Source organism: Quercus robur, chromosome 4 (assembly GCF_932294415.1).
Source record: "Quercus robur chromosome 4, dhQueRobu3.1, whole genome shotgun sequence".
Classification (NCBI taxonomy): domain Eukaryota; kingdom Viridiplantae; phylum Streptophyta; class Magnoliopsida; order Fagales; family Fagaceae; genus Quercus; species Quercus robur.
In genome coordinates, this window is record NC_065537.1 from 65,475,438 (window position 1) to 65,487,545 (window position 12,108).

The 12,108-nt window shown below is 35.2% G+C and overlaps 1 protein-coding gene across 5 annotated transcripts; it reads left to right on the forward strand.

Annotated features, from left to right (window-relative positions):
• Positions 1-222: 222 nt before the first annotated feature.
• On the forward strand, positions 223-8,361 carry LOC126723387 (DAR GTPase 2, mitochondrial). Of its 5 annotated transcripts, none has more exons than XM_050426779.1 (8): positions 223-647; positions 2,579-2,683; positions 4,507-4,584; positions 5,385-5,535; positions 5,705-5,775; positions 6,273-6,369; positions 6,581-6,786; positions 8,085-8,361. In XM_050426779.1, the coding sequence occupies exons 1-8, from the start codon at positions 501-503 to the stop codon at positions 8,145-8,147; spliced, it is 918 nt and encodes a 305-aa protein (XP_050282736.1). In that variant the 5' UTR covers positions 223-500; the 3' UTR covers positions 8,148-8,361. The 5 variants fall into 5 exon arrangements, with proteins under 5 accessions (XP_050282736.1, XP_050282735.1, XP_050282733.1 ...); XM_050426778.1 differs by having other exon boundaries at positions 224-647; positions 7,971-8,279; XM_050426776.1 differs by having other exon boundaries at positions 229-647; positions 5,385-5,481; positions 7,961-8,361.
• The last annotated feature ends 3,747 nt before the right edge of the window (positions 8,362-12,108 follow it).

A 12,108-nucleotide genomic window follows, 5' to 3' on the forward strand; every position in this document is an offset into this window, starting at 1 on the left:
ATTATTTCATTTGATTAACAAAAATAATCCTCTTAAAAAAGAAAAGCAAGCAAGCATTAAAAAAATAATAATAATAATTCTTGCTCGTGACTTACTTGTGCAGTTGTGCTATTTTACCAAAGGTCCTACACACACAATTAGATTTAAACCAAACGGCCATATTCCATTTGAAAATGCAGCCCAACTTGAACCTCATCAACGAACCTCAAAACTTAAATCCAGCCAACCCGCATCTCAAATAAGGTCCATTCAAAATCACACCCTAAACAAGATTCAACTAGACCACATTTTAAAGAAAATTCCAAACACATGAGAAATCTAATTTGAAAACCACACTAAATTAAAACCCAAAAGCCCAATAAAAAAAACCATTGAAACTTTCAAAGCCTATGAGTTTAGTCCGAAACACATAGCTGAACAAGCCCAAAAACAAACAAAGGTCTATCAGCCAACACACTCACTAATAAACTGCTTTTTGAATACTGGAGCCAATAACCCAAATGGCAGCAACGGCTAAATTGGCAAGGCAAATAGGCGCATTGGCCACAAGAGGAGGATGGTACGGCCCTCACATGGCTGCGGCCTCTCGTGCCATCGCCGAACGACTTCCATTGGTTGATCTCGTTCTTGAAATCAGAGATGCAAGGGTACCCTTCTCTTCTCATCTCTTCATTTCCCGTTTCTTTAGTCTGTATTGTACACCAACTGTTTGATAAAATGTCTGCATATGCATGTACATGTATATCTATGTTTCATTTTCTTTGTGTGGATGTACTTGTTTTAGCATCTGGGTTTGGGTTTCTTATTAGTGTTGAACCCAATAAGAAGTGGGTGGTGGATGAAATCTGGATTTGGGTTTGCTTCAGTTTTGTTTAATGATTCAAAGCTGTCATTCATCTCTACTTTTATAGTGTAATACTATTCTGTTTTTTCATTACTGGTTGTTTTCATTTTCATGCCTTTAAGAGAAAAGTTTTTTTTTTTTGGATAATTCAGTAAGTTCATATGACAAACAAGACAGCAAGTCTACACATTCTGCTAAAACACTGCCAACTTTTCTGGCAGACTTTACAACCTGCAGATATCAGAGAACAACAAAAATACCAACTAGCACTCCGATTACAAACTGACTAAAGCAATTGCTTAGGTCTTAAACAACTGCTTAATCTACAGAAAGCACTAGTAATCATAATTGCCATAAGAGCCATTAGCATATCAAAGAGGTATGCTCAGGTAACAAGGTGCAAGCAGCCCCATCTAGAGCTTAGAACTTTGTGAAGCATTATATTTTCAGCCATAACAACATGCCCCATTTTAGCTCTAATATCCCATTTAATTCTCTGTATAATTTGTTCTTCTGTCAAAACATTTCCTCCATGACATCTGCTATTTCTACCATATGTGATAGATTGTGGCCCATCAGACCATTTTGCAGAAGGTAATTCTAAAACTTTTTCCCTCCAAATTAGTCGCTCCCCATTGGACTATTTCATCCTAAATAATCGGAACATCAGTTACTAGGTGAAGCCCCATCACATGCTTCCAAATCCCTCTTGGTAAAGGAGCACTCAAAATACAAATGTTCCCTACTCTCTATTTTATTTCTACAGAATGCACAATAACTATCCCCAAAAAAACCCCATTGGATCGGTCTATTTTTTGTAGTCAACCTATTTTTCAAAGTAAGCCACTCCATAAAAGCGTGTTTTTGTATTGCTTGAGGTAACGATACTGATTTCCACCATACCACCTCCATCTCTTTATGCCTTAATTGGTTCCAAGCAGCAGCACAACTGAACTTGCCATATGGAGAAGCAGTTCAGAAAGGTTTGTCTTGTTTACCAATAGAAATGAGGCTGAGCTTACTTTGAATGCTCACCAAATCTTCTGATCTAGCAAGGGGCCGGCACCATTCTCCTTGTTTCAAGTCACTATTCACTTAGCTTCAATGGAGCTTGCTGCATCATATATTGGTCTATACACCCATAGGTCTGAATTAGAATACCATCAGGATGCCAATTATCCTGCCATAAGAAGACCTGGCACCATCCCAAATCTCATGTTTTAGAAATCGTCTTGCTTGACCTCTTTGCTTCAGAAGAGTTCTCCAACCCCTGTATGTAATATTCTGTGGGAGCTTTACAGACCAAAAACTATTGCCCCACAGTAGATTCTCATGAACCCAAGCAACCCACAAAGAGAAAGTGATTGCTTGCTTTATCTAAAAATGAATTCTTAATTATATTTTTTTTCAGAAAGTATGTTTGTAAGTTTTGAGATAATTATGTTGGAAGCAATCTTACTGAATTTCGATTTAGAATTTGTAAGATACAATTCTAGATTACTTAAGCAAAGCCACCAAGAATTGGTTGAAACTTTAGCAAGGGAGCATGAACTCACACCTTTGGCAAGAACTAATTCAATCCATCGTTTGAGCTCTTAATAAAACAAAATTTGCTCCAACATTAATGGCTTATTTTCAGTTACTTTTTTCTTTTTTTTTGATAAGTTAATTCTTTTTTGATAATTTGATAAGTCTGTTCTTATTATTTTAATGTTTATTGTTATTGCTCTCTAGATTCCATTGTCATCGGAGTATGAGCAATTGAGAAACTACCCATCTTCCTCTAGGCGGATCATAGTGATGAACAAGATGGACCTTGCAAATCGGTCTCAGATTAAGGTAGGTATTTTGTTCACTTCTTTGTTTTCTATAGTAATTAAATAAGAAATTTCTAAGGGTTGATAATCCTCTTGAGGGAACCAAAAGTGTCCTGAAACTTGCAGTCCTTTATGGAGGAAGTTCAAATATATCTTGAGCACAACCTATATCTCTGAAGGCACTTGTCATAATATCTATATGGCCATAAAATGATAGATAGTTTTCATGTGAAAGGAATTAATGATATTGCCAGAAATCTTCTTTGAAATCCATATTTATTTTAAATTCAAATGCTTTAACCCCAGTATGAACTATGAACTTGTCTTTTCATTAAAATATCCCAAACTTGACAGACATTTTTTTTTTTTAGTAAACATTTTGGGGATCCTTTTTAGTTAACAGAGAAAGACCTCTCATTTACTGCATGGGTTGGGAGGCAAGACTCACCACACCTTAGCTGCTTTATGGTGCCTGAAATCTTCTTTGAAATCCATAACTATTTTAAATTCAAATGATTTAACCCCAGTATGAACTATGAACTTGTCTTTGCATTAAGATATCCCAAACTTGACTGACATATTTTTGGATAACAGAGAAAGACTCTCATTCACTGCATGGGTTGGGAGGCAAGACTCCCCACACCTTAGCTGCTCTATGGTGCTGAAAGTTTCCTTGTCAATATTCTACCAATTGAAACACTAATTTACCAAGTTAACCCAAACAAAGTGAGGACCCAGGACCAAATACCTGTTGCCATAGAGCAATGGAGAAGTAGATGATTAATAGATTCCTCATTATAGGGGAAAGAAGCCTTTAATACTTTTAAGGGCATTATAATACAGTTGAACCTCAAACACTCCTTTTGTTTTTGGTATCCACACAGCTCGATCAAGGCCAAACAAGGAGGGCAGATTAGCATAAAGAATCTGAAAAAAAGAATCAACTGATTCCATCTCTCAATCTTGATAAGACCAGCTGAATTGGGGAATGTCAACACCCCCTCCCTCTTGATATGATGATACTGAAGCCTCATTTTTCTATTGTTAAGGCAAAAAAATCTAGGAACAAGTCCTTAAGAGAACCATCACGACACCAAATATTTTTCTAAAACTTCACTCTAGAACCATCTTGTATTTCAAACCGTACGTATTTAGAGAAAGAATCCCATCCCCCACGTATATCCTTCCACAGGATAACCCCATCTGCACCCCAAATATGCTCTGTTGTTCAGCCTCACCATCCTTATTGCATCAGAAGGTACTGGAAGGAAGCCCCACTTTCCTTCCTTCCCCCAGAAGGCAACAACACTGGGAGGAAGACAATCAGGAACTCTCCTCAAAAGATGGTCCTGTTCCACTCCAAATCTCCCTAGCCACTTCTGTAGAAGTTCTCAGCATATCGGCCTTTGTTAGTCTTGGTATTGACTGCCTTTTTATTTCAAGATTGTAAAAGATACCTCAGCTGAAATTGTGTATGATGAGTGTAATTTTAAATACTAGTGAAATTTTGTCACGATTCCAACTCTAAAGTCATTGTTGAATGTTGATGTACTAGTGATCATCATTTGGAATTGTCCTAGGCTTGTTTTGTTCCTTTGATTATTTCATAACAAGTACAACATGCTCTTTGAAAACTCAGTCATTCTGGATCATCAAAGTTTTAGATTATATATATGCGTTTCATCAGAATAGACAAAATAAATTTCTCTAGTAATTCTATATACTTTCAGGACAGTGAAATTGTAAAGTGATTTTTTCACTCATTTGCCTTCAAATAATGTTATCTTGTAACTTCTTCGTTCTCCTCCACACCCCCCCCCCCCCTCCCTTTTTTTTGGTTTATAGGAATGGAAGAGGTATTTTGAGCAACAAAACTGCATCTCTTATGGAGTCAATTCCCATAATAAGGAAAATATAAAGGAGGTAAATATGATTTTCTTCTCTCTTTTCCCAAGTGTGTAGAGGTCTGTGGAGCATTAGGCATAATCCATTGTGTGTTTAGATAGTCTTTTGTATGTATCCATTTTGTTATGGTGTATGAAATGAGTTGAATATTATGTGAGGATCAATGTTTGTACTATGGATAATAACACTGTGTCAGTACTTTTTTATCATTATCTATGACCTATTCATTCAAGTGGGTGTGTGTGCGCCCTGGGTGTACATGTGCACATCTAATTTCTTATTGAAATGTGTTTGACAAACTTAATGATGTGATTTTATTATAGTTAGATATCTAAACCTGATCAAAACAATTATTAGTTCTATTTTGTTTACTTGAAAACTACTTCCATTGATTATCACAGTGGGTCTCTATTGCTATGTTAATTTTTCTTAAAACATATTATTTATATATTTTTTAAGTTTGCTCGGTAAACCACCCTCTACTGCATTTTTATGAAAGGAGGTACCACTAGAGGTAGTACTCATTGGCAAATATCAATAGGTTTGCCAATTGTATTATATAGAATAAGAAAATATAATCTATTGTTTGTCATTGGATCTCTAGCTGGAGTAAGCTAGCCTTTCTTCTTTCTTGTTTCACTTGAGAATGATGTGTTAGTGATCACAATGTGTTTCTATCACTATGATAATTTTTGTCAAAAACCAATTTAATAGGTTTACTCTTCATATCTGTTGTTTTCATACTGTTTCTGTTCATAAAGCCTTTGTTTTTATTTATATAAATTTACTCCAATTCAAGGAATTTTCACTTCTTACAGTTGCTGAATTTTTTACTAGCCCGAGTCAGAGAATTGAAGAGGACAAATGATTTCAATTATACAGCAGTGATAATGCTTATTGGGATTCCGAATGTTGGTAAGTCAGCCCTTGCCAACTCTTTGCATCAGATTGGGAGGATTAGTGCTGCAGGTATTTCAACCATATAAACACCTGTTGGGTTCAATTTTTTTTTTTTTTTAATGTTTTTAGCCAATACTATCTTACAATAATTTATTTTCTTCTATTCTTTTATTTGTATTTTTATTATAAATTTACTGGGTTTTTCCCCTTCATTTTTGGAATATTCCTTGTCTCATAGAGAAAGGAAAGTTGAAGCATGCAATAGTGAGTCCAAATCCAGGTGAGACAAAAGATATCAGCAGCTTGAAGGTATGTGTCGTTGATTATAACATTGTGTGCCTTTGAAGTTTTTCAAGAAATAAAGTACATGCCAGGATAGCGCTGGTGCTACTAAAATCTACTGGTCATGCATCAGCTCTTTGAATAATTTATATATCTCCCGCCCCTCCCAAAAAAAAGGTGGGATAACGGGCACATAGAACTATTTGCATACTTGATACAACCCCACCAACGTAATATTATGTTCAATTTGGCTTCCTGTTGAAAAGATTCTGGCATCCCTTCATAACCTAAACCCTCAAAAAAGAGAAAACAGTCATTTATACTTGCTCCATTTGATACTTTATTTGGAAGTCAAGAAATTAAAAAAAAAAAAGGGGGGGGGGGGGGTTGGGGGGGATAAATTTTTGTAAGTCCATCTATTTTGATTTTGAATATTTCTTGGAGAATCAATTAGCTTTTTAGAATTTCTGCTCCTTTCATCTTCCTTTTTATTTTTTGTAAATGAAAGTTCATTTTCATTTCAGATAGGTAGTCATCCCAATGTTTATGTGCTGGACACCCCAGGTGTTTTACCTCCTAAAATTCTCGACCCTGAGATCTACTCCAAGTTAGCTTTAACAGGTATGATTCTACCTGCTAAATTTTGCTCTTCCATGGGTTTGGATGTGTCCTATAGCTTGTCTAAGTGTGTTAGAGTTACTCTGGTATGTAAATGGAGTAACTCTCATGTATACATCAGTGTCATATCTAAGATGCATGGGATGATATTGAGACTTCCAACCATTTCAAAAATTTGAATTTTGAAGTCAGGTTCGCTTATACTATATTGCAGGATCAATTAGAGATTGCTTAGTAGGGGAAAGGGAAATTGCTCAATATTTTCTAGCTCTTCTTAATTCAAGTGATGAATACAAAAAATGGGCAAAGTTGTCCATGAATGTGAATGACAGAATATTCTTAGACCTCAAAGTAGAGGGTTTAAGTAGCTGTGAATTGGACAAAAAACAGAAAAGGCAATACCCCACAGATCATACACAGGTATCAGTATTTTGTTCATCATATCTCAAAAGATTATACATGTCGTAGATTATATTCATCTAGATATATTTATTTATGTTTTTCTTCTGTTTTTTTGGTAACTATCAATAATTGCTATGTAAGCTACCTTCTAGTAAGAAGACACAAGAAAACAATAGTTCTGAACAGTAACAGCTATGAGCATTACATGTGTAGGGACAGGGCCAGAAAATTCTCATTTTAGTAGTGTGAGGGGGAAACCTCCACTTATAAAACAGACTTTAGGAGTTCAGAGCGAAATGCGCATTTTTCTCTCGCTCAACTTTTCTGCACCAATTCCTCTACTAGCAGTAGCACTTCTATGCAAACTACATAACTCTAGTAGATATTTATCTAGATTGAAATAGGAGATATTTTATCACGAAATGATCTATTTTCAGGGCGTAATTTTAGTTTTCATGATGTAGATTTAAATAAGTAATATGGCTATTTGTCCCAAAAAAAAAAAAAAAACTTGTAATATGGTAAACAACTAAAATACAAGCATTGAGCTCTCTTTTGGGACTGGGATCAGAATTCTGTGTGAAATTGATTGTTATTCTATTACTCTTTCTCACCAAGTTACAAACTCTTTAAGCATGAATCAATATGGTATTGATAAACCACTGAACTTCAAAATTCATGAACCCATTACGATTTTGTGGCTGGTGGTGAATCTCTTGTTTCCCTGGATGCATTTAGTGGATACAAATGTTTGGTATACCTATATGTCAGCATCAAACTGATTTGAGCAGATTATATGGTTGTTAAACATCTCATTTGAGCTTGAGTAGCTTTGTTGATTAATCAATTTAGTTATTTATTTATACTGGGCTTGTATTCAGTAGAGATTGAGCTTTTTTCTGTGTTAAACCAAAATCCTTATCATAAACGACTTTGCTTCAAGAAATATCAAACCTGCTGCTGTCAGAAATGCTCTCTGAAACCTATTTGCCTCATGAAACAGCCCTCTTTGTCATTTTAAATCCTTTTGAACCTGAAAGCATTCCATAAGCACCTGCTAGCAGATTTCTCATCTGTTCTGTGTCATCAATTCTTGTCTTGCTCTTTCTTAGCCATTTTAAATCCTATCTTAAGTTTGTGGTTCCTTGGTTTTTTTCTTTATTTTAAAATGAAATTATGATTTTTGACGTAGGATTTCATAGTACATGATGTCCGTCGGACTCTCTTTGAGACAATTTCTTCTTTTGATGGCAATGTGCAAGTTGGAGAGGATTTGAGCAGGCTTATTGAGACACAGTTTACTTCATTGCGAGAAGCTTTTCAGGTTCCTGTGGAACTTGGTGAGGAGGCTCAAAATAAAGCTGCTACTAAGTTACTGAATCTTTATCGTACTGGGCGATTGGGGCATTATACTTTAGATTCTTTACCTTGGCACACTTAGTGTTATCCTTTTGAATCTTTATTGTATTATATTCACTATTTTGAAAGTGTTCTTTTATTGCTATTGGCAATGATGCTTTTTTCTCTTTCTAATAGTTATTGTAATTATCTCTCAAAAAAATAGTTATTGTAATTATTATTGTTTAAGCAATCTCTAAGGTTCTGTTTATATTATACATTTGCATTTTATCCTTTTGGCTAACAAAGCCATTATAGTAGGCACCTTCTCTGTCTGTGCCTAAGGCATTAGAAGATTGATTTTTGGAACTCAAAGTACCAGAGGAGAACCCATTAATAAATCATTTAAACTTGTTATGCACTCTGTCAGCAACAACACAATGTGATTTGTTGTGGTCCTAGCATTTTTCCAATACATATGCACTTTGAGTGCAAATATAAGTTTCAAGATCACTCCACCAACTAAGAACGGCCATGCACCCCTATAAATAGAATCAAGAAAGTGCTCTCAGTTTGCCAATATTTACTATGTCTAGACCTGGTAAGTTTTCTTGTGTTGAGTCAAATTAAGCCACAAGCTCCAGTTCTGGTGATACCCTTCTATTAATTCCTATAAGTTTCAGCCTTGCGACTATACTCCCCCCCGAAACTCATACACTGCCTAATAGATCTACACTGCTAAATAATTGAGTGGCTTCAGCCTGACCCTCAAATTGGGTTTGGGCTAAGTTTGACTCATTAAACCCAGTCAACTCTTGCATAATACCAACTAATTTTAACAAAACCCATCTGATTTATTCTTTTTTTAATGCCTTAACCCATGAGTCCCACACACACATTTAGATTTAAACCAAATGGCCAACTTCCATTTGAAAATGCAGCTCAACCTGAGCTACATCAACCAACCTCACAACTTAAACTCAGCCAACCCACATCTCAACAAGGCCATTTAATATCACACCCTAAACAAGATTCAACCAGCCCACATTTTAAACAAAATTCCAAACACATAAGAAACCCAATTTGAAAACCACACTCAATTAAAACCCAAAAGCTCATTTAGTTAAGGCCAATAAAAATCCATTCAAAGCCAATAAGTCCAATTAAAAAAACGTAGCCCATAAATAAAGGTGGACCTTTGTAATTAAGGGTTTGTTTGGTCAAACGTTTTAAGAGCTTAAAAGAACGTTTTTAAAACCTAAAATTTTGTTATGTAATCACAACTCTTTATGGTATTTTATTTTTTATAAACGTCATTTTAAATTCAAAAAATCATTTTCTAACACTTTATACAAACACACCCTAAAAATGCCCAATCCTTATATTGCCAGCATTTTTTTTTTTTTGTTGTGTCTCTTGTATCGTAATGTTTCTTGTAATTTTTATCAAATAATTTAATTGGGTTATTATTAGGTTCTTAATGATGAAAGATCAAAGCTTTGAAGAACTCCTTGACCAGAAAATGAATGTTCAACACACTGAGGAAGGCTTTCAAGGAACACTTTTGGCAGCAAATATTTCATCACAGGTTGTTAAAAAAGCATGTTTTCATTAACACATATCTGCGTCCAACATCCAACTTCTTATAGACATGATACTGGGAGAAGAAACTAAATAGAGTTTTTAAGTTGCTATTCATTTGTTTTATTTTTTATTTTTTTATTTTTTTGAGAATGAGGACTATTGCTTTTATAAAAATCAGTCAGGGTCGGCAAAAAGTACATCATATAGGTGTGGTGGAACATCCTTTACCCACACCGACAAACCTGTAATATGTCTTGCATGTCTAGCTATGTTACGGGCTACTTTATTACAAGTTCTACGGACATGGAAGAAAGCAATGCATTTACTGGTAACTAGAGTGGATTTAGCTGACTCAAGAAGATGGCCAAAAGAAGATACAGAGGCTTCCTTGCTTCAAAGAGAATTTATCACTACTTCTGAATCTCCTTCAAGCATAAACTCTGCAATACCAAGTTCCTGTGCAAAGGTCATCGCCCTTGCTGCTGCCATGGCTTCCACAATGTCTGGTGAAAATGGTAGAGGGGCTTGTTCTGACAACGAGGCTATAGCATTTCCTTGACAATCATGAACTACCACACCTAAACCTGCCTTGCCCAACTCCGGAAAAACGGATCCATCAAAGTTCAGTTTAAAGCAATTCGGAGGAGGCGGACTCCACTAAGCACGGGGCTGAGGTCAGGTGACTGCTGAAGGCTGAATGAGGGATTGTTGGCTCTGTTGGAAAGTGGCAAGGGCTTGCGAAGCTTGTTGGAGAACCTGTGCTTTGGGAAAAACATTTGAGCTAACTCGGTGTTGGTTTCGTCGGTGCCAAATCGTCCACATCACCATGGCCATGAGGTCCAAATTTTTCCTTTTCTTGTGAACCACCCTAATCAGGTCTCTAGTGTTTGAAATATCATATTGTCTCCTCTCTTCAAAGCCTGGAATAGCCTCCCAGATTTCATCTAACGTGGCACATTCCCATAATGCATGGACTGCCGTTTTGGACTCAACACCACACTGCTCGCACTTGTCTTCCAATAAAATCATCCTCTTCAGTAAATTGTGTTTTGCTGGTATAGCTTCCTTGCAAACTTGAATGTTCATTCATGAAAGCTACAACATAATTTTTTTTTTAATTGTCACGAAAGATCCAAATTCTTTTTAGAGTCTTCACTTCGCACATTGAGTTACTTCTTAGATTATATATATATATATATATATATATATATATATATAAAATCAAAATTGAAAAAAAAATTTCAATTAGATTCTATCCCTAAAAATATATATATATATTCCAAATTGAATTTCAATTAGAGTCTCAATTTCCTTAATTTTGTTATACTTAATAATAACATTTGGTCATCAACTTCAAATCTCGATACAATATCAATGCTTAGAATATTCTCAAAAGAGGAGAATGTAGCTACATCCCCCTTATTTCTCTCTTTCAATTAGGTGATCAATAGCCTTATTCACCTCACATTACTTAATGTTTTCTTATTAACTTTAACATAAATATCGATTGATATGAATATGTTCTTTGTGGCTACAATTGTGCCCTCTAAAGGGAAAAAAAATCATAAGTGAAGTTTTAGAATTGATTATTACTAATCATTATATATCATATCATATTATCATCATGTATATTATATTCAAGTGGAAGTTGAGAAAAAGTTCGATTATGAATCTAAATTAGTATTTTCTTAATTAAATTCTAATTTTGTGCAAGTGTTTTTTTAATTGCCCTCTAATTTGATGTCCAGTGTCTATATTTTTAAATGGGCCTCAATTTGTGCTAAGTATCATTCCATCTCTTATTTTGTGCCAAATATTTTTTACATGCAGATTCATAAAAACCTAAACTTATAATATTTAAAAAAGACTCAATTAAAATCTTTTATACTTTTATGTAAATTTTTTAATTTGTACTACTACCAACCTATTTAAAACTATTTTAAGTCCATTTAAAACTACTTCTAGTCCGGAGTTCAAGTCTTCGGAAGGATTTTTTTTTTGTAAATACTCTCCCTTGCGTGGAGCTCTCTCTCTTTCTCGTGTTCCCACGAGGTTCTCCCTCCCTTGGCCTGTGCGAAGGGTATAGTTTTTGTTTTTTTCTTCCAATATGGCTGACGAGATGGCAGATAGTATGGAAAAAATGAAGCTAACTTCCGAAGAGGAAGAAGTTATAGAGATCTCTGATGAAGGAAGATTAGAAGTGATTGAGAGTTGCAATATGAGTCTGATAGGGAAATTTTTAACGTGTAAGCCCTCTAACAAGATGGCAACAAAGAATACGATAAGGAGGGCTTGGGGAGTTGATGATGCCATGGAGATTTCAGAAGTGGGGCTGAATCTATTTCAATTTAAATTCCATTCTAAATTTGAGATGGATAGGATTTTGAGAGGTGGTCCGTGGTCTTTTGATAATTAGCT